The sequence below is a fragment of the Rhinatrema bivittatum genome, chromosome 1 (genome assembly GCF_901001135.1).
Source record: "Rhinatrema bivittatum chromosome 1, aRhiBiv1.1, whole genome shotgun sequence".
In the NCBI taxonomy this organism is placed as follows: domain Eukaryota; kingdom Metazoa; phylum Chordata; class Amphibia; order Gymnophiona; family Rhinatrematidae; genus Rhinatrema; species Rhinatrema bivittatum.
Window position 1 is genome coordinate 395,616,583 of NC_042615.1, and position 27,020 is coordinate 395,643,602.

A 27,020-nucleotide genomic window follows, 5' to 3' on the forward strand; every position below is an offset into this window, starting at 1 on the left:
ACATACGTCACTGCGACGCGCTAGCTTTTTGGGCCATGTCTCTTCCCTTTTGGGGTTGGAGAAGGCAGGTCGCCAGCTTCGCCCCGCCAGGGCCGGTGCAAGGGTATTAGGCGCCCTAGGCGAAACGTCAGCTATGCCGCCCCCCCCCCCCCCGCCTCCACACACAATTAACTTACATTGCGCATTAATGAAAATAACGAAGTCTGTATTTATAACAGAACACTTATTTGACATTTTTATGCCATGTAAACCATTGAGATGATTTGTCTTATCGACGGTATAGAAACTCTTTTATAAATAAATAAATAAAAATATATAAAATAAACATAAACCAAAGCTATACTTGTTGCTCAAACAAAAAAAGCAGACACATCACATAATATTAAATAATTAAAATGGCAGTCAATCAAGAAAAATGAACTTAAAAAGCCATCTTTACTTACCCCCTCCAGCAGCTCTCTTACTCTTCTTCCATGCAGGCTGTATTACACACCAGAAGCAGCAGTAGTGGCTAAGCTCTATACCAGGGGTCAGGAACCTTTTTGGCTGAGAGAGCCATAAACGCCACATATTTTAAAATGTAATTCCATGAGAGCCATACAATATGTTTAAAACTAAATACAAGTAAATGTGTGCATTTTATGTAAGATCACACTTTTAAAGTACAATAAGTCTCTGAAAATATTACACCAGGCCTTAAGACACCAATACATCTCCTATTAGGAAAACGGACCAAGTCAGGCTGCTATAGAGTCCTACACAGAAACAACACGCCAGCAGAAAACCTCACCTGAATCACGTGCTGTCCCTCACCTAACATAGAATAAAGAGACCAAAACGCATAACAAGAAGCATGCAGAAAAAACTGAATTGGAAACTGCAACAAGCCAGAGTCTCTGTATGCAGTGTAACAAAGGAAAAAAGAAACATCACCCATCCTTATAAAACAAATCAAGAAATATAAAATCATCAGCAGTAAAACTGTACTAACAAAAAGAACATATTTCGAAACAGCTGATGAGTGGAATATCCAATAATTAAAAACTCATATAAAACATTTCCAGATACCAACAAAATATTTAAAAATAGCAGACACAAAGACCCAGTAATGAAAAATAATAAGGATACAAAATTTTTTTTGCTCTGCATACCTGGGAACATTTGATATCCAGGTGTCCTGAGATTGTTCTGAATTAGCAGGAGGTGGGGTGGTTTGCTTGGAACTTTCTCCTCTCTCAGTCACATACCAGCGCTCTCTCTCACACTGGCTCTCAATGACACACCTATACACACATGCTCTCAGTACTCACATATATACATGCTTTTTCTCTCACTTATATAGGCTCTTAATTACACATTTACACACATGCTATCTTTTCACGCTTACACACACACACAGGCTTTCAATCACATAAATACATGCTGTCTTTTTCTCTCACACACAGACTCTCATTCACATGCTTACAAACATGTCCTCTCTTTCTCTCATTTACACACAGGCTCTCAATCACATACTCACATGCTCCGTCACCTAAATCAGCTCTCAATCACACACAGACACACATGATCTCTCTCTTACTTATACACACAGGCTCTTAATCATAGATACACATGATTTCTCTCACACACAAAGGATCTCAATCATACACACATACTCTTTCACACAAACTTACACATACAGGTTCCCAATGGTAAACTTACATTCATGCTCTCTCTCTCTCTCACAGGCAGGCTCTCAATCACAGACATACTCTCTTTCACATACACAGGCTCTCAAACATTCACATACATGCAATCTCTCACTCACACACAGGATCTCAAACACACATGCTTGCTCGCTCATTCACTATCTCTCTCCCCCACCCCGGGAACTCGCGGCGGCAGCAGCCTCCTCCCAACGCTAACCTCTTCATTTTCAGCCCTCGCGGAGGCGGAGTCCCATTGGCCGTGGTTGAAACTCCATTTTCCTCCGAGCCGCGCTGCAGTCTTCTTCCCGTCGGACACTAGCGTGGCCTCTTCTTCCCGCGCAGGCACCCGATGCTCTCCACTTCCTCTTCCGGGCCGCGGGAAGAAGAGAGCACGCCGGTGCCGCTGACTCAGCGGCACCTCCGAGCCGCGCTGCAGTCTTCTTCCCGTCGGACACTAGCGTGGTCTCTTCTTCCCGCGCAGGCACCCGATGCTCTCCACTTCCTCTTCCGGACCGCGGGGGGGGGGGGGGGGGGGGAAGAGAGCACGCCCGGTGCCGCTGACTCCAGCTGTCCTGCCGCGTTCCGCCCGGGCTGACAGCAAAGGACTCACATGCTTGAAAGCGCGGTTCTCTTAATTTTACCGGGGCAGTGCCGCCCCCGGGAAGCTGGCGCCCTAGGCGACCGCCTAGTTCGCCTAGTAGTGCTTCCGCCGGCCCTGCGCCCCGCAGCAGCCATGGCGCCACGGACCGGCAAAAAACCCCAACGGCCCGGTACTGGTCCGTGGACCAGTGGTTGGGGACCTGCTTTAGGCGACCCCTGCGTTTTGGTCGTTCGACCCCCGCCGGGGTCGCGACCCACAGGTTGAGAACCGCTGTCCTAGAGAAATAGGAGCAGGTTAGGAGCTGTCCGGAATCAGAGTGTTGGCTGAGCACGGCTCCTACAGCGATACTGGAGGCGTCAACCTCCACAATGAAGGGTTTGGAGGGATCAGGATGTCGGAGGCAGACGTCCGATAGAAAAGCCTCTTTCAAATCGGAGAAGGCTGTAACTGCGGCGTCAGGCCAGTTCTTGGCATCGGCTCCCTTACGGGTCAGGGCTGTGAGTGGAGCAACCCGGTGTGAGTAACGTGGGATGAAATGTCTATAGAAGTTTGCGAAACCCAGAAATCACTGGAGGGCTTTGAGCCCCGTGGGTTGAGGCCACCTGGTGATGGCCGCCACTTTATCTGGGTCCATGCAGAAGCCGGTGGACGAAATGATATATCCTAGGAAGGGCAAGGACTCGGCCTCAAATGTGCACTTCTCCATCTTAGCGTAGAGATGATTCTCTCGGAGGACTTGAAGAACTTGTTTTACGTGATGACGATGGGAGTTCAAATCCTTAGAGAAAATAAGCACGTCGTCCAGATAGACAATGACATACGAGTTAAGCATGTCACGCAGAACCTCATTCATAAGGTGTTGGAAGACGGCTGGAGCATTGCAGAGTCCGAAGGGCATTACTAGATACTCGTAATGCCCATCCCTGGTATTGAAGGCCGTCTTCCATTCGTCCCCGGGACGGATACGAACAAGGTTGTAGGCCCCCCTGAGGTCCAATTTGGTGAAAACACGGGCACCCTGTAGACGGTCCAAAAGTTCTGGGATCAACGGGAGTGGGTATTGATCCCGTTTGGTGATGGCGTTCAAGCCTCGATAGTCAATGCATGGCCGGAAAGAGCACTGTGCGGTCTTGCGAGCACTGTGCGGTCTTGCGAGAGGATGGTCAAGGCTGAAAGCCGAACCTTAGAGGGGTCCAAGATGAACTGTGGAGGATCCACCTCCTCTTCGGCACAGGCGATACGAGACAGAGCGTCTGCTCGGAGATTCTTGGCAGCAGGACGGTATTGTACTATGAAATCGAATCGACTGAAGAACAAGGCCCAGCGGGCTTGGCGGGGGTTCAGTCGTTGAGCCTGGGTAAGAAATTCTAAGTTCTTGTGATCCGTATAAACGGTAGTTGTGTGCAAGGAGCCTTCGAGCCACTGTCTCCATTCCTCGAAGGCAAGTTTTATTGCCAGCAATTCCTTATCCCCAATGGAATAGTTGATTTCTGCAGGTGAGAACTTCCGGGAATAATAAGAACACGGCAGGAGTTGTCCCGAGTCAGAGTGCTGACTGAGAACGGCACCCACAGCGATGCTGGAGGCGTCGACCTCTACGATGAATGGTCGTGTGGGGTCCGGGTGTCGGAGACAGACCTCCGAGAGGAAGGCCTCTTTGAGATCAGAAAAGGCCGCGATGGCCGCTTCTGGCCAATGCTTAACATCTGCTCCTTTCCGGGTCAAGGCGGTGAGAGGAGCCCACGGTGAGAGTAGCGTGGAATAAAATGCCTATAAAAGTTCGCAAAGCCCAGAAAGCGCTGGAGGGCTTTAAGACCTGTGGGCTGTGGCCATTTCGTGATGGCGGCTACCTTTTCTGGGTCCATGTGGAAACCTGCTGCTGATACAATATACCCCAAGAAGGGTAGAGACTCCACTTCAAACACACATTTCTCCAGCTTGGCATAGAGGTGATTGGCCCGGAGAGCCTGAAGAACTTGACAGACATGCTGACGGTGGGAGACTATGTCCTTGGAGTAGATAAGGACGTCGTCCAAATAGACGATTACATGGGAGTGGAGCATCTCTCGAAGAACCTCGTTCATGAGGTGCTGGAAGACGGCGGGGGCATTACAAAGCCCAAAGGGCATCACGAGGTACTCGTAATGCCCGTCACGTGTGTTGAACGCCGTCTTCCACTCGTCTCCTGGGCGAATACGTACGAGGTTGTAAGCCCCTCTCAGGTCCAGCTTGGTAAAGATGCGGGCTCCTTGGAGACGGTCCAGTAGCTCTGGGATGAGTGGCAACGGATAACGGTTTCGCTTAGTAATGGCGTTGAGACCACGATAGTCAATGCATGGTCGTAGCGAACCATCCTTTTTGCCCACAAAAAAGAACCCCGCACCTGCTGGTGAGCGGGAAGGACAAATAAATCCTTTGGCTAAGTTCTCGGAGATGTATTGAGACATCGCCTTAGTCTCAGGTAGCGAGAGAGGATATACACGACCACGGGGTGGAGTGGTACCAGGAACCAGATCAATGGGGCAGTCAAAGGGTCTGTGTTCCGGAAGGATATCCGCCATCTCCTTAGAGAAGACGTCTTGAAACTCTTGATAAGCCTCTGGCAGGAGGTGTGTAGAACAGAGATGTAGAGCGTTGGGAGGACGAGGAAGCCTCAAACATTGGTCAAAGCAAGCAGGACCCCAGCTAACCAGCTGGAAGTCATCCCATCTGATGACGGGGAGTGTTGGCGAAGCCACGGAAGTCCCACCTGCACGGCTCGTTCCAGAACGAGTAACGAGATCTTCTCGGAGTGGAATAGACCCGTCTGCAAGGTCACTGGTCTCGTAGAGCGGGAGATGATACCAGGCAACAAGGTCCCACAAATTGAAGAGATGCGCAGGGGAGGATTCCTTGGTTCTGTGGGTAACCCCAATTGGTTCACCAGCTCGGCCACAATAAAGTTCCCCTCGGCTCCAGAGTCAACAAAGGCCCATATCTGGATCTCCCCACCGGGGTACTTGAGGGTGACAGGCAGTGTACAGAGAGGAGCGGATCCGGTAGCGCCTAGGTGTAGCTCCTCGGTATAACCTAGGCACGGCCGTTTCCCGGACGCTCAGTACAGGCTGATAGATAATGTCCTTTACCTCCACAATAAAGGCAGAGGCCTAGAGAGCGCCGACGGCTCCTCTCTTCCGGAGTAAGCGGTGATCTGCCCAGCTGCATAGGTTCATAGGCAGGGTTAGAAGCAGGAGGGATCCTTTGCTGAGAAGACCTGGAGGAGGTGTGTAGACGGGTCTGACTCCTGTTACCAGACCGAGTCTCCCTGTCACGCTGTTGGAGCCGACGGTCTACCTTGCCTGCAATGTCCATTAAGTCATTCAGTTCCTCAGGAATCTCCCGTCCTGCTAATTCATCTTTTATCCGCCCGGCCAGACCTTCAAGGAAGATACCCTTTAAACAATCATTCTGCCAAGCCAGTTCCATAGCCAGAGTCCGGAAGTTGATGATGTATTCTGCTACTGGACGTGTGCCCTGTCGAAGATGCAGAAGTTCAGATGCCGCTGTGGACTGGCGTGCAGGGTCATCAAAGGCCAGGCGAAACTGCAGAAGGAATTCCTGGATATTCTGTAGCAGCGGGTCAGAGCGCTCCCATAATGGGGAGGCCCACTCTAGCGCCTTGCCATCGAGTAACGAAAAGATATATGCCACCTTGGCTGCCTCTGTGGGGAACTGGGCTGGTAACAAAGTGAACCGTACCTGACATTGGTTCAGAAACCCACGACAGGACTTACTGTCTCCAGCATACCTGCTGGGAGCTGGTAATTGAGTCTGGTGTACAGCGCCTGAAACGGAAGGCCCTTGTCGAGTGGAAGCTTCCAGACGAGAGACCAGTTGATCCACCGTGGCAGCAAGAGTGTCAATGCAATGTTGCTGCTGTTGAAGGCGTTGCGCCATTCCAGGTATAGCCTGTAGACTGGGGGACTCCGCAGAGTCCATGGCCTTGCAAACTGTTGCAGTCTGGGAAGCTGCAGTCCTGGTGTGGACCCTTGAGCCGAACCACCCTGGGTAGAGTAGCTTGGGAGGCGGAGTCTCAGGCACAGATCTTCACCCGGGAACCAGGAACCCCCCAGGAGGAGCCCGTAGGGTCCTAGAACCTTGGGACTTTAAGAGACACAGGTACAGGTCTTCACCCGGGAACCGGGAACCCCCCAAGAGGAGCCCGTAGGGTCCCAGAACCTTGGGACTCAGGAGTAAGGTCTCAGTCTCTAGGAAAGGCCTGGAAAAGGTTAAGTCACAGAGTCCAATGGCAGGAAGCAGGTAGGCCCAGCGAGGGCAGGCCAGACAGGTAACTGGAAGGGTGTCTGTGTAACCTCGTGGAGTATGACCGATACAAGGCAGGACCGGAGCCAGTAGCGTGTAGAGACTCAGACTTGGCAGAGAGTAGCAGAAGGAAAACCCCAAGTCAAACTGGCAGCCAATGGAAACAGTCCAGTGAACTGACCGGAGTCGGAGGCTGGCGGCAAACAGGAGCAGAGTCGGGCACAAGCTGAAGTCGGTGGCAGGCTGCAGGCAGAGGCGGAGTCGGGTACACGCTGAGGTCAGGGGCTGGCGGCAGGCAGAAGCGAAGTCAGGAGCGAGCAGAGGTCGGTGGCAGGCAAAAGCGGAGTCAGGAACGAGCAGAGGTCAATGGCAGGCGGCAGGCAGAAGCGAAGTCAGGAACGAGCAGTGGTCAATGGCAGGAAGCAGAACAGCAGAGATGCAACTTAGAACTACAAGCAGTAGCGACCCTCGTTGCAAGGCAATGAGAAACCTGATGAACGCCGGTTAAATCAGGCTTGGGGCGTGGCATGGTTAACTCAGGCGGAGCCAGACTTCCGGTGAGCGTGCGTCCATAACGCGCGTCCTTGCGCGCACGCGGGGCCGCAGAGAGACGGCCCAGCAATGGCGGACGCCCCATAGACCCAGCAGAGCCGCGGGAGCGGCGTTCCCGGCATAGAAGGTGAGCCCTGAATACGGCAATTAGGGGGGAAGCGGTGGAGACCGCAACACATACCTAGCCCAATATAAACTTATTATCAATAATGCAAAAAAAGATTATTTCTCAAAAAAAATCATTAAATTCCACCACAACCCTAGAATGCTCTTCTCAATAGTGCAGAAGCTCACAAAAATAACTCTAAAAACTACTTGTACTTCACACAACAGTGATGATTTTGCAGAATTCTTCAATAATAAAATTTTAAACTTAATACAATCAAACCTCAATGTTAATACCCAATCTGTATCTCTGAACAAAAAAGCAAAATCAAAATGGACTCTTTTTGAAACCTCTTCCACTATCCAAATCCAATCAATTATCAAAAAAATGAACCCGGCTAGCCATCATTTAGATAGCATCCATATTACAAGTCTAAAGAATATTGAATCTACTATTACAAATATAATCACAAAGATCATCAACCTATCTCTTACTGAAGGTTCATACCCAAATTCCCTTAAGTCAGCTATAATAAAACCTATCCTAAAAAAGACCAACCTTGACCCAAATGCTCTATCTAATTACCGCCCAATTTCAAACCTTCCCTTCATTGCCAAAATAATAGAAAAAGTAGTTCACTCACAACTTGATGAATACCTTGAATCAAACAATATATTATCTCCAAACCAATATGGTTTTAGAAAAAACCTCAATACCGAGACGCTCCTTCTTTCATTAAATGATACCATATTAAGAGGTTTTGACAATGAAAAACAATACTTACTTGTATTACTTGACCTCTCCGCAGCATTCGATACTATAAATCATCAAATACTTCTAGACCGATTATCAGAAATTGGTCTAGCTGGCAATACTCTACAATGGTTCACATCATTTCTTAACAACAGGAGCTACCAAGTCTCATTCAATAATAATATATCAAAGAAAATTGACCTCAAAACTGGAGTACCACAAGGATCTGCATTATCTGCTACTCTCTTTAATATTTACCTTTTACCAATCTGCCAACTACTAGATGATCTTCAAATAACATACTACCTCTATGCAGATGATATACAACTTCTTATTCCTATAAAAAAATCCATTGATGAAACATACAAAGATACTTCCATGATTCTTGATGCACTAAAACAACTCCTTTCAAATTTAAAACTAATAATCAATATTGATAAAACTGAATTAATTATCATGAACAAAAAACCCAACTTAATTCCACCACCTCAATTCACCACTAACAATTAAATTAACTTTATTACCCCTGTCAATCATGCCAGAAATCTTGGAGTTATCATGGATAGGAACCTATACTACAATATACACATAACAACTAAAATCAAAGAAGGATATCATAAGCTCCTAGTTCTCAGACGTTTAAAACCTTTTTTAAAATCAACGGACTTCAGAACCGTCTTGCAACTTATAATTTTCTCAACAATAGACTATTGTAATTCTCTTCTGATTGGCCTCCCATCAACAAGCATTAAACCTCTGCAGATTCTTCAGAATTCAGCAGCTAGAATTTTAACAGGAACAAAAAAATATGTTCACATCACCCCAATACTAATGTCGCTCCATTGGCTTCCTATTAAATCTCGAGTAGATTATAAGATCCTGATCATCACTCACAAATTAATACATGCCGATCATCATAAACACACTGGTTTAAAAATCACTCTACAAATTACCAGAACAAATCTTCGATCTAACAACCCTTCTTGTCTAAAAATTCCTCCCATTAAAGATGCTCGACTATCAACTACTAGAAACAGAGCATTCTCCATTGCTTCCCCAAAAAAATGGAACTCTCTACCGCCTTATTTAAGAACTCAATCTAACATCAAAAAGTTCAAGAAGGACCTAAAAACTTTCCTCTTCAATACAGTCTACATCAATGACCATTTTTAACAACAATCCTTCTACAATCAATTCAACCATTCAAACCCAAACAAGAAAAAACAGTAACTACAACTGGCATCAACCTTAAGTATTACAATTTCAGAAATGTAATATGAAGCCCTCCTTTAAGATGAATTAATACTATTTTTGTTACTTTCCTTTTTTACATCTTTCCCTTCTCCCCCTCTTTCACCCCACCATCCCCCTCCACCTATCATTTCACTATTGTTATTGTTTTCTTCTTTTGCAACTATGTATAATTTATCTGATTGTTGTTTTGATTCTGTAAACCGTTGTGATGGCTAAACCGAATGATGGTATATAAAAACGAATAAATAAATAAATAAAGTGGACTACAAAATTGCTGGGTTCTACCAAAAACCACAATGCTAAAGGAGGGCTACAAATTGTAAGTCCACTATCTTTTACATTGAGAGCTGGATTTTTCCAGGGCTTGTAAAGCTACAAGAGAGAATCACTAACTCTGGTGATTATACTCTAGACACATATCTAGATCACTTAAGGCTTATAAAAGAGTCTAACAGAGTGAAAACACTCAGAACTATGGAAGTATAAAGGAACCCGTACAGATATAGAAAAAGAAAAGTGGAGAGGGGGCTGAACTTGGAGTAAAGCTCAGGGTTACATTGTCTTATGGTTAAATATCCTAAACTCAATATAATGTTTTAGTAGTGAGTTCACAGGATACAGAACTGTCACTAAGTGGGCCCCAGAAAAAAGAAAGCAGAATCCTGCCAAGTGGAACAAAACGAAGAAGTGAGATCTATGTTCAAAGGCTTAGTGAGGGCCCAGTTACAGCCCTCTCCTCACATTAACTGAGCACATTTATGCCATCCTCTCACTACTTCACCGAGTATTCTCAAATTCTTCCATTTCGGGAATGCCTTGAATGCATATATTAGATCTATGAGACCGGTTCTCAAGATCTTCCAGCTTTATGGCGATTTCTGTGTTCACTTTCTGGAGGCCGGCAACCTCCATTTTTAAAGAAGATATCTCAGAGTTCTGATCCTCCATTCCCATTTCCACATCTTCGACATGCCGGCCAAAGTCCAATAATTCGGATCAGAACTCGCTGAGAGCCCCTTGCATATCTGGGTACAATGGCCCGGGAATGGAGGAATGCCATGTCCCCCTACTTTGATAGTGTCCTACGTCGTCTGCATTGGATTTATTATATGGAAAAATTGACTGCCATTAAAAAGGATAAGCTATGTAGATTTGAGGAATCATGGCAGAATTATTGGCTGTGGCAAAATCTAAGCAAGCTAGGGTCTACGTGTTAATCATGTTCTACTTTGGGAGCTCATTTTCTGTTTTACAAAATGGGGGATTTCATTTCATGAATATTTCCTTGGGGCTAAGCATTATACCATGACTAGTCTGGTTGGTTATGTAAACTCTTTCTACTGGATATGCAAATTCTTTTTGTGACTCTCTTGCATAATGTGAAGGCGAATATTAGATCGAATTTCCCTGACAGGGAAGGGGGGTGGGTGGGGGAGAAAGGGATTACATATTAAAACTTCATGTTGAAAGCTGCTGCCCAGGGGCATTCTTAGATTTTTTTCCTATGTTTACTCGAGATATAATCATGTTTATTGTTGTGGAAGAAACCTTTGTAACCTTGTACTATGTGCTGTATTTCATATGTGCTGCATGAATAAAAACTTTAAAAAAAAAAAAATATATAATATCATACAAGATAACACCCCTTGGCATGATTTCTTCATTCCCAGTCTGAGACTGGTCGGATTTTCAGAATTCCAGCATTTTTACCTGCTCTGTTGACACCAGGACAGAAATACGGCCGGAGTTTCTCCCTTAAGGTGTCGGTGAATGTGAAGAGATGAGATTTCTCATCTGCATTGTAAAATGAGACCTTTCCTGCCTTACAGTCCAGAAGAATCCCCACTGCTCGGGGGCTCTCAGTAAGGGGGAGCTCTGTGCTTGGAGAAGTAAGGGCCCAGTAATCTCCATCTCGCAGCCTCACTGCCCAGTACCCATCCCCAGGTGTTATTGTGATTGTCCCCTTTTTGCTCACAGAATCTTTACAAACCCCCAAATCCCAGCGAGTCTTGTCTCCCACCTCCACCTCCCAGTAATGTCTCCCCAAGGTGAAACTCTCACACCCAAGGACACAGACACCAGTATCAAATCTTTGGGGATTGTCCAACAGCTTCTGATTTTTCTGTCTGTCTCCATGTCTGACACTTTTCCGATCCTCGGACAAGACAAGCTCAGGATGGGCAGTTTCAGGATCCAGAGTCACATCCACTGCATGTAAGAGACAAATTAATGACAAACATGAGCAGACAACTTTCATTTGCTCTTTACAATCCCACCTCAAATCATTTTTGGTTAGTTCTCTAGTCACTCATTTCCTTAATGAGGGGAGCTATGCTATTGCTATCATTCCCTGACAGTTTCTGAGATAGTAACCATTCTATTAGCCATCAGATATTTTTTGCAGCCAACACTATTGGTTTTCACATCAATATTTTTGAATGAATAAAAGAAAGAGAGGTTCTCGCTTGTTACACACAACCCTATTGATCTCCTTTGTTTCCTACTAAATTTTTGGTTTTGGCTTAAGCAGCTATGAAGAGAAATGTTTGACTCACTATATGGCAAAAAAAAAAAACATTTCTGGCAATGAGGTGAACTTGTTGACTTTTCTATTTCATTTTCAGCTGAAACTTTTATCATATAATAGCAATAGATGAATACCTGTATTAGTCATTTTATCATAGGGACTCCTTAAGCTGCATCTGCTAGGTTGATATTTTTAAACCCATATTATTTCATTTACTATACAGTGAGAATAGAACACAGACATCATTAATCATCAGATCTTTCATTCCAGTGGTTGTCAGTTATTTTCCATTCAGACCCAGTGCAAGAAAAACACTTAGAGGTTCACATTCAGGGAATATCTGGCTTAAAATGTTAGCTAGATAAACATATTCTGCAAAATTAGGGGTAGATTTTCAGAACTTGCAAGCACTACCCGGCGCGCACACATGGATGCGCGCATGTTATAAAATGCCAGATCAGCATGCGCAAGGGGGGGTAGAGATAAGCAATTACACGCGGCGATGCATTGGGGCCTTCCCCAGTTCCCTCCTAGTCCGCTCCTGCCTTGGCAAATGACCACTGTGCTGGGCGCCTCTAGCCCCACCCTGCCCCCGGACTGCCCTGCCCCGCCCCCCAGACTGCCTCTTTTTCAAATCCCGGGACTTACACATGTAGCCAGGCCATTTGAAAATTGGCCTGGCGCACGTATGGCCCGGCCATGCGCATAAACCCTGGGCTTTTACGTGCGCCAGGGTTTGAAAATGGACCCCTTAGCTGGAATATTCAGCATGTACATTGCTGAATATACCCAGAAAAGTTTGAGTTAGCCAAATGAGTAGCTAAGTCCCAGAATGCCCCACCTGCTCACCATTTAGATGCCTAACTGTTTAGCTGAAATAAATAGTTATCCAGCTAGTTAGCAGCTGCTGAAGGCAGACAAATATTTAAACACCATCACTTAGCCAGATAAGTCTGAACATATCTGGCTAGTGGCACTGAATACTGAGCCCTTAGTCTCAACATTCCCCCGTGCTCATTTCCGCGCTTCTTAGTTCTTCCTCAGTCTCCCTTTCCTCACTTTCTCCCTCCTCTCTTATGTCTCCCTGGATCATTCCCTTTCTACCATGATTCACTCTCTTTCCACCTTCCTTACTATCTCCCTCCCTTGTCTGTGATCTTTCTTTTCCTCTTGCTCACTCTTCCTTTCCTCTTTCTCAGTTGTCCTCATCCCCTTCTTCACGTCCTTCCCTGATTCAATGTTTCTTTCTCCTCCCACCTTGTGTAGCCAACACATTTTGCTTGTATAGTTTTTAGTGACTTTGAGCTAAGTTGTACCTTATCCCATGCCTCTTAGTGATTATTGTGAAATCAGTGGGGGAGTACGAGTGCCACTCAGCTCAAACATCCTGGGAGTCATATAGCTCCATGAGTCATTCACACAGCCAGAAACAATTCAGAGAGATGGAAGAGTAGGCAGGCCAGAGATGTAGATAGAACTGTAAAGAAAACACCAGAGGAGAAATGGAAGTAGAAAAAAATGAAGTAATAGTACTTCAAGAGGAAGAAGGGTGGAACAGAAAGTACAGCTGGTGTTAGAGTGAACTTGTTCAGACATAATGAAAGAGAAAATGCATCAAGAATCTGAAACAGGACTTCATTTAGTATATTGGTCTTTTCATCTTGTTACAGCTTGAGAGAGGAAGTGAGTGGCATCTCCTCAGTTGATAAATCAGGGAGAACAGTTGCTTTCTGTAAGGTTCTTAACATCAGAATTGTAAAAGGAAGGACAAGCAGATCGAATTGGTAATTTTTATCATTTTATACAATAGGTTATATAACAAATGTTATTACCTGTATTTTTGCCAAATCTCATCCACCATTCTGAATGAAAGCAAAAACAAACAATTAGCAGATAGAAAAAATACAATGGTATGAAAAAAAATATTTATTAATTGTGAATAAAACTCACCAAGTTCTGGAAAGTGTAGCTCTTAGAAGGTCATGGAAAGTAAAAAATAAAAAAAAATCAAATGTTAGACTTTCCAGTGTATAAAAAAGTCCATCAGTAATCTTGTGACATTGCCTCAGGTACAAAGTGAACATTTAATTTAGTCCTTCTATGAGCAAAAATATATCCTTAATTATTGAATATTTAAAAAACATAATCCTCTCAATTTTAAGTTCAACATGCATTTTTATTGCCTTGGCTTGTTGAAAATAGATTATGTAGTTTGACTTTGCAGCTTGGTTCTTTTTTCAAAATGAGTTTGATTTTTATCTTTTTTTAGTATGACGTTGCTGTGCACTTCGATGCACATTTTGTACACTACTTTGGGCAATTTCTTAACTGAAGAAGCAGTCCATAAATATTGCTTAATTCATAAATAAATAATTTGAGAAGAACTGGACAATAGGGAGGGCAATATTCAAAGCAATTTCCACATGGAAAACAGTCTTTACCTGTGGAAATTGCACTGCAGTGCAAGTGTTCCTGGAGGGTGGAGTTAGTACTGGGATTGCAACACTATGCATGTTTGTATATCCTCAAAAATATGCACATTGTTTTAGTTGGTAAAATTATCCATAAAAAAAGGAGGTACAAGTGTCAGGCATCTAAATGGCAGATGAAATTTAATGTGGACAAGTGCAAGGTGTTGCATATAGGGAAAAATAACCCTTGCTGTAGTTACACGATGTTAGGTTCCATATTAGGAGCTACCACCCAGGAAAAGGATCTAGGCATCATAGTGGATAATACTTTAAAATCGTCGGCTCAGTGTGCTGCAGCAGTCAAAAAAGCAAATAGAATGTTAGGAATTATTAGGAAGGGAATGGTTAATAGAACGGAAAATGTCATAATTCCTCTGTATCGCTCCATGGTGAGACCGCACCTTGAATACTGTGTACAATTCTGGTTGCCGCATCTCAAAAAAGATATAGTTGCGATGGAGAAGGTACAGAGAAGGGCAACCAAAATGATAAAGGGGATGGAACAGCTCCCCTATGAGGAAAGGCTGAAGAGGTTAGGGCTGTTCAGCTTGGAGAAGAGACGGCTGAGGGGGGATATGATAGAGGTCTTTAAGATCATGAGAGGTCTTGAACGAGTAGATGTGACTCGGTTATTTACACTTTCGAATAATAGAAGGACTAGGGGGCATTCCATGAAGTTAGCAAGTAACGCATTTAAGACTAATCGGAGAAAATTCTTTTTCACTCAACACACAATAAAGCTCTGGAATTTGTTGCCAGAGGAGGTGGTTAGTGCACTTAGTGTAGCTGGGTTTAAAAAAGGATTGGATAAGTTCTTGGAGGAGAAGTCCATTACCTGCTATTAAGTTCACTTAGAGAATAGCCACTGCCATTAGCAATGGTAACATGGAATAGACTTAGTTTTTGGGTACTTGCCAGGTTCTTATGGCCTGGATTGGCCACTGTTGGAAATAGGATGCTGGGCTTGATGGACCCTTGGTCTGACCCAGTATGACATTTTCTTATGTTCTTATGTTCTTAACCATCCGGTGACGATCTACACCGACCACAAAACTTAGCATTTTTGAAGCAAGCCCAACGCCTAAATCAGAGGCAAGCCCAGTGGTCGCTATTTTTTGATCGGTTTAACTTTATTCTATGCTACCGACCCGGCTCTAAGAATGTTCGAACAGACGCGCTCTCGCGCTCCTCTGAGGTTGAAGAGACTTCTGATACTCCCCAGTACATCTTGGATCCCATGAAAGTGAGCCTCGCAGCAACCTTGGTGTCCTCCCAAAGAAAGACCGTCATTCCAAGTCGCTCTCAAAGAGTGGTCCTCACGTGGGCCCATGACTCCCTCACTGGGGGCCATTCAGGCTGTAAAGGGACCTTGGACCTGCTGAATCGATTCTATTGGTGGCCGACAGTGAGACAGGACGTCCAAGCCTTTGTGGGCTCTTGCCCTACCTGCGCTGTACAGAAGCCGCTCATTGGGATGCCCAGGGGCCTGTTACAACCATTACCCATCCCGGTGGAGCCCTGGACACACATCTCCACCGACTTTGTCGTGGACTTCCCCGTCTCAGGAGGTAATTCGGTCAATTGGGTGACCGTAGACCGATTCTCCAAGATGGCACACTTTGTCCCCTTGCCAAAGTTGCCTTCTGCACCTGACTTAGCCAATCTCTTCGCTCAAATATCTTCAGACTTCACGGTCTTCCACAGGATATAGTCTCAGATCGAGGACCACGGTTTACTGCTCGATATTGGAAAGCACTTTGTAAACACTTCAGTGTGCAACTTAGTCTTTCATCTGCGTTCCATCCCCAGAGTAATGGGCAAACGGAACGGACTAACCGAACCTTAAAGACCTTTCTCCATTCGTTCGTGAATGAACGTCAAGATAATTGGGCCAAGTTACTCCCGTGGGCGGAGTTTTCATATAATAATCATACGCATGCCACTACTGGAAGTTCACCTTTCCTCGTTGTCTATGGGAAGCAACTTCGACCACCCTTGCCTTCGCCTGAACCTAGTGCACTCCCGGCAGTGCAACTTTCAGCCCGCCAGCTTCTTTACTTATGGACTTCTATCCAGGGAAAGCTCCGTAAGGCCGTCCAGTCCGCCAAGAAATGGGCGGATAGGCATCGTCAGCCAGCGCCCGTCTTCCTTCCAGGAGACCGCGTCTGGCTTAGTACTAAAAATCTACAGCTATGAATCCCGTCTCGAAGACTAGCCCCGAGATTCTGTGGGCCTTTCCGAGTTGCCGAACGAGTGGGAGCAGTCTCGTACCAACTACGCCTACCCTCCTCCATGCGCAGACATGACGTGTTCCATGTGTCATTGCTGAAGCCTCTTGTTTTGTCTAGATACCACTCCTGGGCTCCTGAACCATCGTATCCTTCAGTACCGGATGATACTACGTATCAAGTACATGAGATCCTGGATGTTCGGTTCCATCAACGATGTTGGGAGTACTTGCTTGCCTGGGAGGGTTGCGGTCCCGAGGATAATTCGTGGGAACCTGCCCGTAACATCCTCGACAAGGACTTATTACGGCAGTTCCATCTGGATCACCCAAGTAAACCTGGACCGGCTAAGAGGTGGCGTAAGAGGGGAGGTACTGTTACGGTTCTGGCCGCAAGCGCCGCAACCAGACCCTTACCTCCGTGCTCCTGGACCTGTTCCCGCTTCGGGTGGCCTAGTTCGTGGCCTGTTCAGCGGCGTCCCCGCAGGGCCCACGCCACCGGGAAGCCTCCCATGGACGCCCTGCCTCTAGGCGCACGCGCGCGCCTCTTGGGCGCTTTTCTAGGCCATTTCCCGCCAGTGGTGACTCCGCCCAGTTCCTGACGTCAGATGCTGCGGCCTTGATAAGCTGGCCGCGGACACTCAGTCTTTGCCTTGCAACAGGCTTACCTACTGGTCCCCTGTTGTTCCGTGCCCCGGAGTGAGCTGCCTTGGAACTCGCTCCGTTCCTGCTTGCCTGCTACAGTACCTGCTTGGTTCCTGCCTGCCTGCTACATAACCTGCTTGGCTCCTGCTTACCTGCCACAGTTCCTGCCCGGTTCCAGTATCCGAGTCTTGCTACAGTTCCTGTCTACTGTCCTAGTCTGGTTCCAGTACCCGAGTCTTGCTACAGTTCCTATCTACTGTTCTAGTCTGGTTCCAGTATCCGAGTCTTGCTACAGTTCCTGTCTACTGTTCTAGTCTGGTTCCAGTTCCCAGTCCTGTTCATCAGCCTGCTTGTTCCAGTCTCAAGTTCATCAGCTCGCCTAAGTCCCAGCGGCCGGGCTCCTACGGGCTCCTCCTGGGGGGGCTTCGGCTTCCAAGTGTGAAGCCTCACCTAAGTCCCAGCGGCTGGGCTCCTACGGGCTCCTCCCGGGGGAGCACCAGCTTCCAGGGTGAAGAGCACCACTACATCCTGCCTGAACATCTGCCTCCTGGCCTGCGGTGTACCAGAGACATTGAACCCCTTTCCCAGTCTCCTGCAGGTCGGCCCAAGGGTCCACTAAACTGAGACTCCATAACAGCTAACAGTAAATTTTTTATGGGTTACCATAAGGCTTGGGAATAACTGCACAGTGGCAGTTGCTTCCATTAAGAGAAACATGGGGTAACCTGCACGGCACAGCAGATACTACCATAAGAAGCTTGCTAGGAAGACTGGATGGACCATTTAGTCCTTTTCTGCTGTCATTACTATGTTACTGCATTAAGTTATATTCTCTGAAGAGGAGTTGTAACTTTTTGCAAGCTTATTTGTATGCATATTGGGTCAACATTTGTAAGATTTTTAAAGGAAACTTGGCTTTGAAAATCCATAGTAAAAGTCTGCATTTACAATGTTCATTCAGACTTTACAGCTATGATATTGCTTATGTCTGGTTAGAAAGAGCAGCTCCAGAGACATTCCAGGTGCTTGTTTTAAACTTAATTGGTTAGCAAAGATTTTAGTGCTAACCTGCTAAATCTGACCATCCCATGTTTCATAGAAGACATATCTAGATAGACAAATGTTGCCCATCTGGATTAACTGGATATTCAGCTCAAAAACTAGCCAGTTAGCTAAGGTTGAAAATCTGATTAAAGATAATTGGGTAAAGTTAGCCTGTTACCTTACCCACTCTGTATGTTTTAGAAAATCTAATGCTCGGTTTCTACATACACTTGACAATATTTTGCTATACTGAATATACAGTATGATTGGAATCTAAGAAGAAAATTTACAAAGGATGATATATGGATTATGTGTAAATTGCTAGGTCTAAGAAATGATTTTGAATACAAAGAAGATGAAAACTCTGTTAATGGAGTGGAGGAGTAATCTATTTCTTATTTCTATTTCTTAATTTATACTGCATAACCAGTACATGTACAATAAGAATGGTTTCCAGTTTCCACTTATATAAAAAAACACACATCTTATAAGAAAAGTCAAACTAAATCTTGCTGAGCCTTGTGGTTAGCGGAGCAGGCTGAGAGCCAGGGAAGCCAAATTTCAAAACCTGCTTCTCCCACTGATGCTCCTTGGTTAAATTACTTCACCTTCCATTGCCTGAGGTTGCAAAACCAGCTTCGGATTTTCAGGACAGGTTGATCCAGTCCTGGTGTTACCCCATTGCATGCTGGGACTTAATCTGATTTACCTACTGCATTCCCTAAGAAAATCAAGTCTACAAGTACCTGCATGCAGGGGAGTAAAACCACTGGTTCAATCTGTCCTGAAAATCTGGAGCTAGTTGGCAACCCTACCATTGCCTCAGGTACAAACTTAGGACCTGATTTATTAAACTGTATTCCCATGGACCCAGAATGGAAGAAAAGCCTTAGTAGGTATTTCCCTGCCCCCTTTGGGGGCAGGGAAATACCTACTGTTCCCAGAAATGTAATTCAGATTTGGAAAGGTGAGTAATTAAATGCAAATCCAGAGTCATTCAAAAGTACAGCAATGATATAGAAATATTTGCTGATTGAACAATCGTTGAACAAGTTAAAAAACAAATTTCTAAGATGAAATAGAAAGAACTGGGAATGCAAACAATGACTTTTGGGATTGTAAGAAGTTATCTTCGGAGGTGCTCACATTTCAGTCTAAAGCAACAGCTTCTGAGAGCACGCATCTTAGTCGCATGACATATAGAAGGTTTTCAAACTGTCTGCGTGCGTAGAACATCTATGGAAAATAATGTGCATACATTTCAAACTACAAGTTACAGGTATTTTTATTTCAAATCTCTCCCCCACCTCCACGATTGCCTTCCCCCAAATACAGCTTAGCACACTTTTAACTTGCTTTGAGGGTCCTTAATTTTCAAAATGCCATTTTACATGGGTAAACACACCATAATCCCCATAAAACCTTCGCTGCCCCTCCCCCCTAAGTAAAGCGATCAAGAAGAAAATACAGGCATTGAAATATGGTGTCGCATAATACATCTGAAGGTCTGCTAGAAGGACATGATCCAAAATAAAAAGAATGCTTGAGATGTCAGAAATTGGAGGACCTTTGATGTAAAACCTATACTAAGAGAAATTTTAATTTTCTAGCCATGTACTCTGAGGATCTGATGATACATTTTAATAATGATGCTATTTTGTGTACTATATACTTAATTTAGTGTTGTATACTGTACTGTGTCTTATGCCTATTCTCTAATTACATTTTATGCTTTTTAAACTGTTTTTATTGTAACTTCCCTTAAGGATTATATCAGAAAGGCAGAATATAAAAGGATAAATTAAATCAAATTGCTAATTTGCTCATGGAGGGCATGCTAGAGAACAAAAGAGAGGAAAGTAGTGAAGTCTGAGGTAATGACATTGAAAATGATTAAAATCTGGAAACATGCATGAGACAGCATACGAACATAGAATATGATGGCAGATAAGGACCATAACTTTGATCTAATCTCCCAGTTTCATTCCTGGTACAGTTAAAATTTGACAAAGAAAGAGGAAAGATGAATATGGAGATAACCAGTGCAAAGTTGCCAACCTTCTTATCAAAGATGTTATTTGATGATGGTTATGATAATAATAATTCTGTCTTTCTTTTCAGTGAAATGCTCTGATAGTTTTATCTGATTTCAAACAATCATACTCATCCTCAACAGCATCAGCTGTAGCTATGGAATTTGAAAACCATTAAAAAAAAATTCTAATTTTACCCATGGCAAGGTGACCTTATGCTGAAAGAATTGAAAGAACGTGTCCTTCCTCTCACTCTACCAAAAAATGTCAAATAAAATATATTTTTGTAGGACTGGCCCAGTGTTTCACTGTTGGAGATAAATGGGTGTGATTCCTGGGGCAGATAGTGCTCCCCAGGCTGACTGCAGCTTGAGATGCTACGGAGGGAGAGGTCACAGCCTCTGAGCAAAGTGAAGGTTCAACGATCAGTCATCAACAACAACCACAGACCAAATTAGAGCCCAGGATTACACATCCCAGAAAGGGTCATTATACGCGGCTACACAACGGTGGCAAAATCCATGGGCTCAGGGCTCCATTACACATAAAAGATGATGGCTGAAAAAGACCAACTAACCAATCCATTCCATTTTGTTGTTCAAATGCACAATGCTAAGGATATATGCCAATTGCCAGCTGTAGAAGTGTGACTGCTTCTAGGATATTGCTTTTACTTTTTCTGTCTTCCTCTTTGGTTCTTTACCAACCTGTATAGATGAATTCATGCTCCTATACTTAATCCAACACCTATCACCTCCACTTTCCTCTTATCACCAAGCCCTGCAACTGTCCAAGCAGCCAGACAAACCTGTGTGGTTTGTGCCTGAATTTCCAGCTGTTTAGGTTCCCATGACCAGCATCAACCTGCTGGTATGTGACCTGGTTCTGCTAGTACCAGTCTATCTATCCCAATGATCTCTGGTGTTGCTTACTCATGCTTTCTTTATCTTGCCCTTGTTTTTTTCCTTATTACCTTGCTGATGAGTACCTGAATATTAATAAATAACATAGAGCAGTCAGGCCCGGTGCTACTGGGTGTTCATATCGTGCAATTGCAGAGGGCGGCACACCCGGAGAGGTGGTGGAAGAAGCAGCCCGCGAAGCCGCTGATGGACCGAGAAGAGGAAGAGGCCCATGGAAACCGCTGGTAGATCACATCCCACCAGCAACCTGGAAGTACAGAAGGCTCGTGAGGTCACTGGTGGACTCTATCCCATTGGTGTCCCCAAAGAGGAAGAGGCCCATGAGGCCGCCAGTGGAACCCATCCCATTGGTTGCCCAGAAGAAGAGGAGGCCCACAAGGCCGCCAGTGGACTCTATCCCACCGGTGGCCCAGAAGAAGATGAGGCCTCTGAGGCTGCCGGTAGACCCCATCTCACCGGCAGCTGAAGAAAGAAGAAGAAGCTCCTTCTTGGTGCTGGCATACGCTGTTCAAAACATGTGCAGCTAGCACAGAAGAAGTGCTAGGCTCACATGGTTTGATTAGCACACGGGCAGGCACATGAGGAGGAGTAGCAGAATGGCTCCTGCTGGTATGTGTTTGTGTGTGTGTAAATGAATGAATGAATGAATGAGAGCCTGACCTGGGGGTCTGGTGTGTGTGAATAGGAGCCTGACTTGGGGGGGTAATATGAATAGGAGCCTGACTGGGGAGGAGGGGTATGTGAATAGGAGCCTGACTGGAGGGTTGTGTGTGTGTGAATAGTAACCTGTCTGGCGTGTGTGTATTTCTGTGTGCATGGAACCTGACTGGGATGGGGGGGTAGGAACCTGTCTGGGGGGGGGGGGGATGTGATTGGGAACCTATCTGAGGTGTATGTGAATGAATGGGAACCTGTCTTGTGTGTGTGTGGGAATGGGAACCTATCTGGGGTGTGTAATTGTGTGTGTGCAAGTGTGAATGGGAAACTGAGGTTGTTTGTGAATGGGAGCCTACCTGGATGTGTGTGTGTATGAATGTGTGAAGAAAATTTGTGCTGCCTCACTTATCCATGCCTTATTCAGGATGACTGGAAATAGAAAGTTTTCAGGTAAGGAGAGTGGTGAACTTTCCATCCTTATTAGTTTTACTTATGGGATGTCTGTGTCTGCCATTTTGAAATAATTTATTGTTGTTTGGGAAATTTTTAAAATTTTGTATGAGCTCTTAATTATTTGATGTTATTCTGTTCTTTAGATCACTGGAAATATTCGTTTTATAAGTATGGTTTTACTAATATGATTGATTTACATTCCTTGATTTTATTGTTGGATGAATGATTTATGAGGACTGATGATGTTTCTGTTTCTCCTTTGCTGGCTTGTTGCAGTTTCCAGTTCAGTTTCTGTTTATAGTTTATAGTCTCTGAATTTATAGTTTATAGTCTCTGAATTTGGTGAGGGTGAGTCTGAGTTCTGCATGTTTAACTGAGGTGGGGTATTCTGTGTTAAAAAAAAAAAGGGGGGGGGGGAGCAGCACAGTAATTGTTTGTACAGGGCAGCAAAAATGCTAGCACCAGCCCTGATAGTGGTCAATTCCAATTTAGCCAAAGGTCTTAATGTTAGTCTCACACTTATTTCAATGGGCTTTTCAGATAGTATTATATTCTTTGATTACTTTTAAATATTTAGTAGTTATCAAAATAAAATTTTATTAATTTAATTTATTTAAAAGAATTTATTACCCACACCCTCCAATGTTCGGGGTGGGTTACACATGAAAAATGGTGGTTTCAGTCCAGTTCCAGTCAGAGCAAGTATTTGGGGTGGGTGAGTCGGGCAGTCGCCTGGGGCACCCTCAACTGAGCAGCGTGGCAACGGAAGAGAGGTGTTGGAAAGGTGGACCAATGAGCTGAGACGAGGTTGTCATTACCACCAGGAAAGGGCCTGTTGCGTCCGTCGGTCTCAGACGGCTTCAACCTTTGTGCCGAACCTCTCTCTCTGCTCTCTCCGCTAGCCTTGGGAAGATGGCTACCGCCGTGTCTGCAAGCTGCGCTCTCAGGCGTCCCCGGACCGGCTATGGCAAAGCCTTACGCCATGTTTCTCCTAAGGGTCTCCTAAGGTGCTCACGCACACGCCACCTATGTCTTTATCCACGTCATGGCAGGAACCTCGGGGGTGTCCCCCTCGAGTGACGTCACGCCATCCGGGTATTTAGCCTGTGCTTGTTTGCTAGCTCATTGAGTGAGCAAGGATTGGACTTGGTACCGGTCCTAAGCTACTCTGGCCGCTTCCATGCTGCCGCTGGAGCTCTCTTCTGCCCTTCAGGGTATTCTTCTAACCTGGGGTACCCGCTCCTCGGGGGCCCTTTGCTTTCTTTCAGGTGCCTTACTGGGATCAGGTACTTGCTCCTCGAGGGCCTGTCTTCCCTCTACTTCTGCCTACTGGAATTGCTACCACACAGCTACCATCTTAGTGAGTAAGCTAACTTTTCAGTCTGTCTCATCTACAGCTCTGCTGCACTGGGAACCTGCAACCGGACTTCCCTAACCACCTCTGTGAAACGGGTCTCCTCTGCCGAAGATCCCTGGACTGCGATCTCTGGATTGCCTCACTACTGCCACCTCTGGTGGAACTCATCAGCTGTTCAATAAAAGACAAATCTCTGTGTTTGTGCGTTCTGAGTCTAGTCTGGTACTGTGGCTCCTCACAGGGCTCCTCCCTGTGGGCGTGGTCATCTCCACAGTACCCCGAGAATCCACTCAAACACCTCTAACCATAATAGGACCCCTATTGGTCCTCTTCATCGGGAGGCAGTTCAGGAGAAGATGACCCAACAGGACTTCACCTATACCAGCCCTCGATCCCCACAGGTTGAGCGAACTTTATATTGGTCAAAATAACACAATTTACATGACAGTCTTTAAGTAATTACATTTTAAATGAATACAGAAAAAAGTTATTACTTAGAGATGCAGTATTTTAAATATTTTGAGCAGAATTTCCCTAGAAATTCACTGTAAGAGTGTACCTTCCTCTCGTTCTCCCTACTCCCCTGGTCACTTTGCCCTCTCAGGCCCCAACTCCTCCACCTGCCAGTATCTCTCCCCTCCACCTCTAGGCTCAACCCCTTCCACTCTATCACCAGTCCCAGAGTTTGACCCCATTCTCAGTACTACACCTCACACAGGCTCCCTCTGTCCCTCCCTCTTTCACACACATACTCCCTCTCTCTAGTACACATACACACACCTGATACAGGCTCCCTCAGTAACACACATCCCCTCATACAGGGTCCCTCTCTCTTGCATACATACCCACACAAGCTCACTTTCTCTCTCATACATACATCCTTACACAGGCTACCTATGTCTCTCTCTCATGCACCCCTTCAAACAGGCTCTGTCTCATACATACATAATCCCTTCACACAGGCTAGCACCCTCATATACACACGATACCTTTTTCATACACACATGCTCCCAATTTTTCACACACACACACACACACTCCTTCACAATCTCCTCATATAGGCTCCCTCTCTCTGGCACCCACACTCAAGTATTACCCCCTCCCCCGCTCTCTCACCTCCCATGCTCTCTCACACCCTCCTGCTCCCCCCCTGCTCTCTCATCCCTCTGCTCTCTCTCTCACCCTCTCCTCCCCGACACCCCTCTCTCCTCCCCTCGTCCCACCCTCCCTTTTCCCACATCCCCCTCCCCTCCCCTTCTCCCACACTCCTCCCCTCCCTCACACCTCTCTCCCTGCTCTCTCATCCTTCCTCTCTTCTCTCACAGACCTCCCCTCCCCTCCCCACACCCCCTTCCCCTCCCCTCTCTCACCTTTCCCTTCCCCACACCCCCTCCCCTCTCTCCTCTCTCACAGCCCCTCCCCTCCCTGCTCTCTCACCCTCTCTCCTCTCTCACAGCCCCTCCCCACACCCCTGCCCTCTCCTCTCTCACACCTTTCTCCCTCTCCTCTCACACACACACACATTCAGTCTCACAGGGGCCTTCAACTTTGCCGCAAGCGGAGTACGTCCCGCAGCACACGGGGGCCTTCATCTTTGCCGCGAATGGCGCGCCAGGGGCAGTCCATCTTTGTGCACTTTCGTTCGCGCATGCCGGTTCTCCTCTGCCATTTTTCTGCGCAGGAAGGGGAATTCTGCAAAATTCTGTGCTCTGCAGTAGAGCAGAATTCTCCCAGGACTAGGTGCGGATCTCTCAAGGCGTCAAACAGGTGTTTTTCGCTGCGGCCAGGATAAGACTAAAGTTTCAAGAGAGACACATGAAACATATTTGGTATCGTCAGGGAAGAAGACAGTCTCAAATGGTATGTGACAGGTCCAATTTGTTCAATGATGGAGAAGGGACCAATGTATCAAGGAGCCAGCCTCATTGAAGGCACCCATAGGTGAGTGTGGCAGGTACTAAGACATACACGGTCCTCAGGATTAAAGAGGGGTGCGGGGCGCCGATGTTTATTGGCCACCTTCTTTACCTCTTCAGCTGCTCACCGGAGATTGTTTCTGTGTGCTGGTTCAGAATGAGAGCAGTTGCTATGCAGTGAGCTGAGCCGCGGGAAAGGGCACCGAGAGAGGTGTGGGAAGCGGTGGAGCCGGTTGTCTGCCATAGACTACTAGGAAAGGTGAAGAACTGGTTGCAGAGTGGGTGTGAGAGTTGTGTGAAAAATCTGCCCAAGGAAGCAGGGAGGCCCAGTCATCTTGTCTGCTGTTTACGAAGGAGCGGAGAAAGGTCTTTAAGGTTCAGTTGATGAGTTCAGCCTGACAGTTGCCCTGTGGGTGGTATGCAGTTGTGAAGTCAAGTTGGATACCAAACTTCTTACATAGTGATCGCCAAGAAATTTGCTGTAAACTGGACCCCCGTGATCGGAAGCTATGTGCTGCGAGAGGCCATGGAGACAAAAAATGTGTTGGGGTAAAAAGCTGGGCCAGTTCAGGAGCCGAAGAAGTTTAGGGAGGGGTGGTGAAGTGGGCCATCTTCGAGAACCTATCGACGACTACCCAGATGACATGGTGGCCTCTCGACGGGGGCAGGTCAACCACAAAAGTCTGTGGGAGAGATAGGTCCATGGTTCCTTAGGAATGGGTAGTGGCTGCAGGAGACCCCAGAGAACGTCCGGTTAAAAGACTTCAGTCGGGCACAAGTCGGACAGGAATCGATGTAGGCCCTAACATCCTGCTCCATTCATGGCCACCAGTAATACCGCTGCAGTAAATCCAGTGCACATGCCCTTCCCGGGTGTCCGGCGTGAGGGGAATTGTGAAGCCCAAGCTAGAACCTTCCACCTGAGGTGAACCACAATCTTCCCTGGTGGAACAGCCTGAGTGGCAGCCAGGAGAACCTTTATGGGGCTGATAATATAGTGGGGAGCCACGGGAGTATCCTCTGTCTCAAGGCCCTGAACAGGTCACACAGCATGCGTATTGGAGGCCGGCCTGTAAATGCAGGGTGAAATTGTGAACCAGCTAAAGAATAGCAATCAACAGAGCCTGATGGGGGGGTTAATCATTGGGCATGTTTTTGTGGTCCGTGAAGACAGTGATGGGATGTTGTGCCCCTTCACGCCATTGCCGCCATTCCCAAATACCAATCTTAATGGCAAGCAGTTCCTTGTCTCCAATCTGTAATTTTTTTGGCGGATGAAAACCGTCGTGAGAAATATGAGCATGCAGTAGGGTACCCTTCTCTGAGTAACTGGTTCAGCAACAGCCCCCCATGGCCATGTTGGAGGCGTCCACTTCTACCACAAAGGGATGTGAGAGGGTTCGGGATTGTCGAAGACATGTATCCTGTAGGAAGACGTTCTTCAAGTCGCTGAGGCTGTAGTTGCTTCTGACGGCCATTGTTTGAGGGTTTGTCCCCTTCTTGGTGAGTGG

The 27,020-nt window shown here is 46.1% G+C and overlaps 1 protein-coding gene across 1 annotated transcript in view; it reads right to left on the bottom strand.

Annotated features, from left to right (window-relative positions):
* Positions 1-10,631: 10,631 nt before the first annotated feature.
* LOC115091627 (E3 ubiquitin-protein ligase TRIM39-like) overlaps positions 10,632-27,020 on the bottom strand; it is a 60,998-nt gene continuing 44,609 nt past the window's right edge. The window contains exons 6-8 of the mRNA XM_029601797.1: positions 13,734-13,754; positions 13,616-13,645; positions 10,632-11,464 (exon numbers count right to left, since the gene is read on the bottom strand). Coding sequence (XP_029457657.1) covers positions 10,917-11,464; positions 13,616-13,645; positions 13,734-13,754 — 599 coding nt within the window. The 3' untranslated portion in view covers positions 10,632-10,916. The remainder of the gene's footprint in view (positions 11,465-13,615; positions 13,646-13,733; positions 13,755-27,020) is intronic.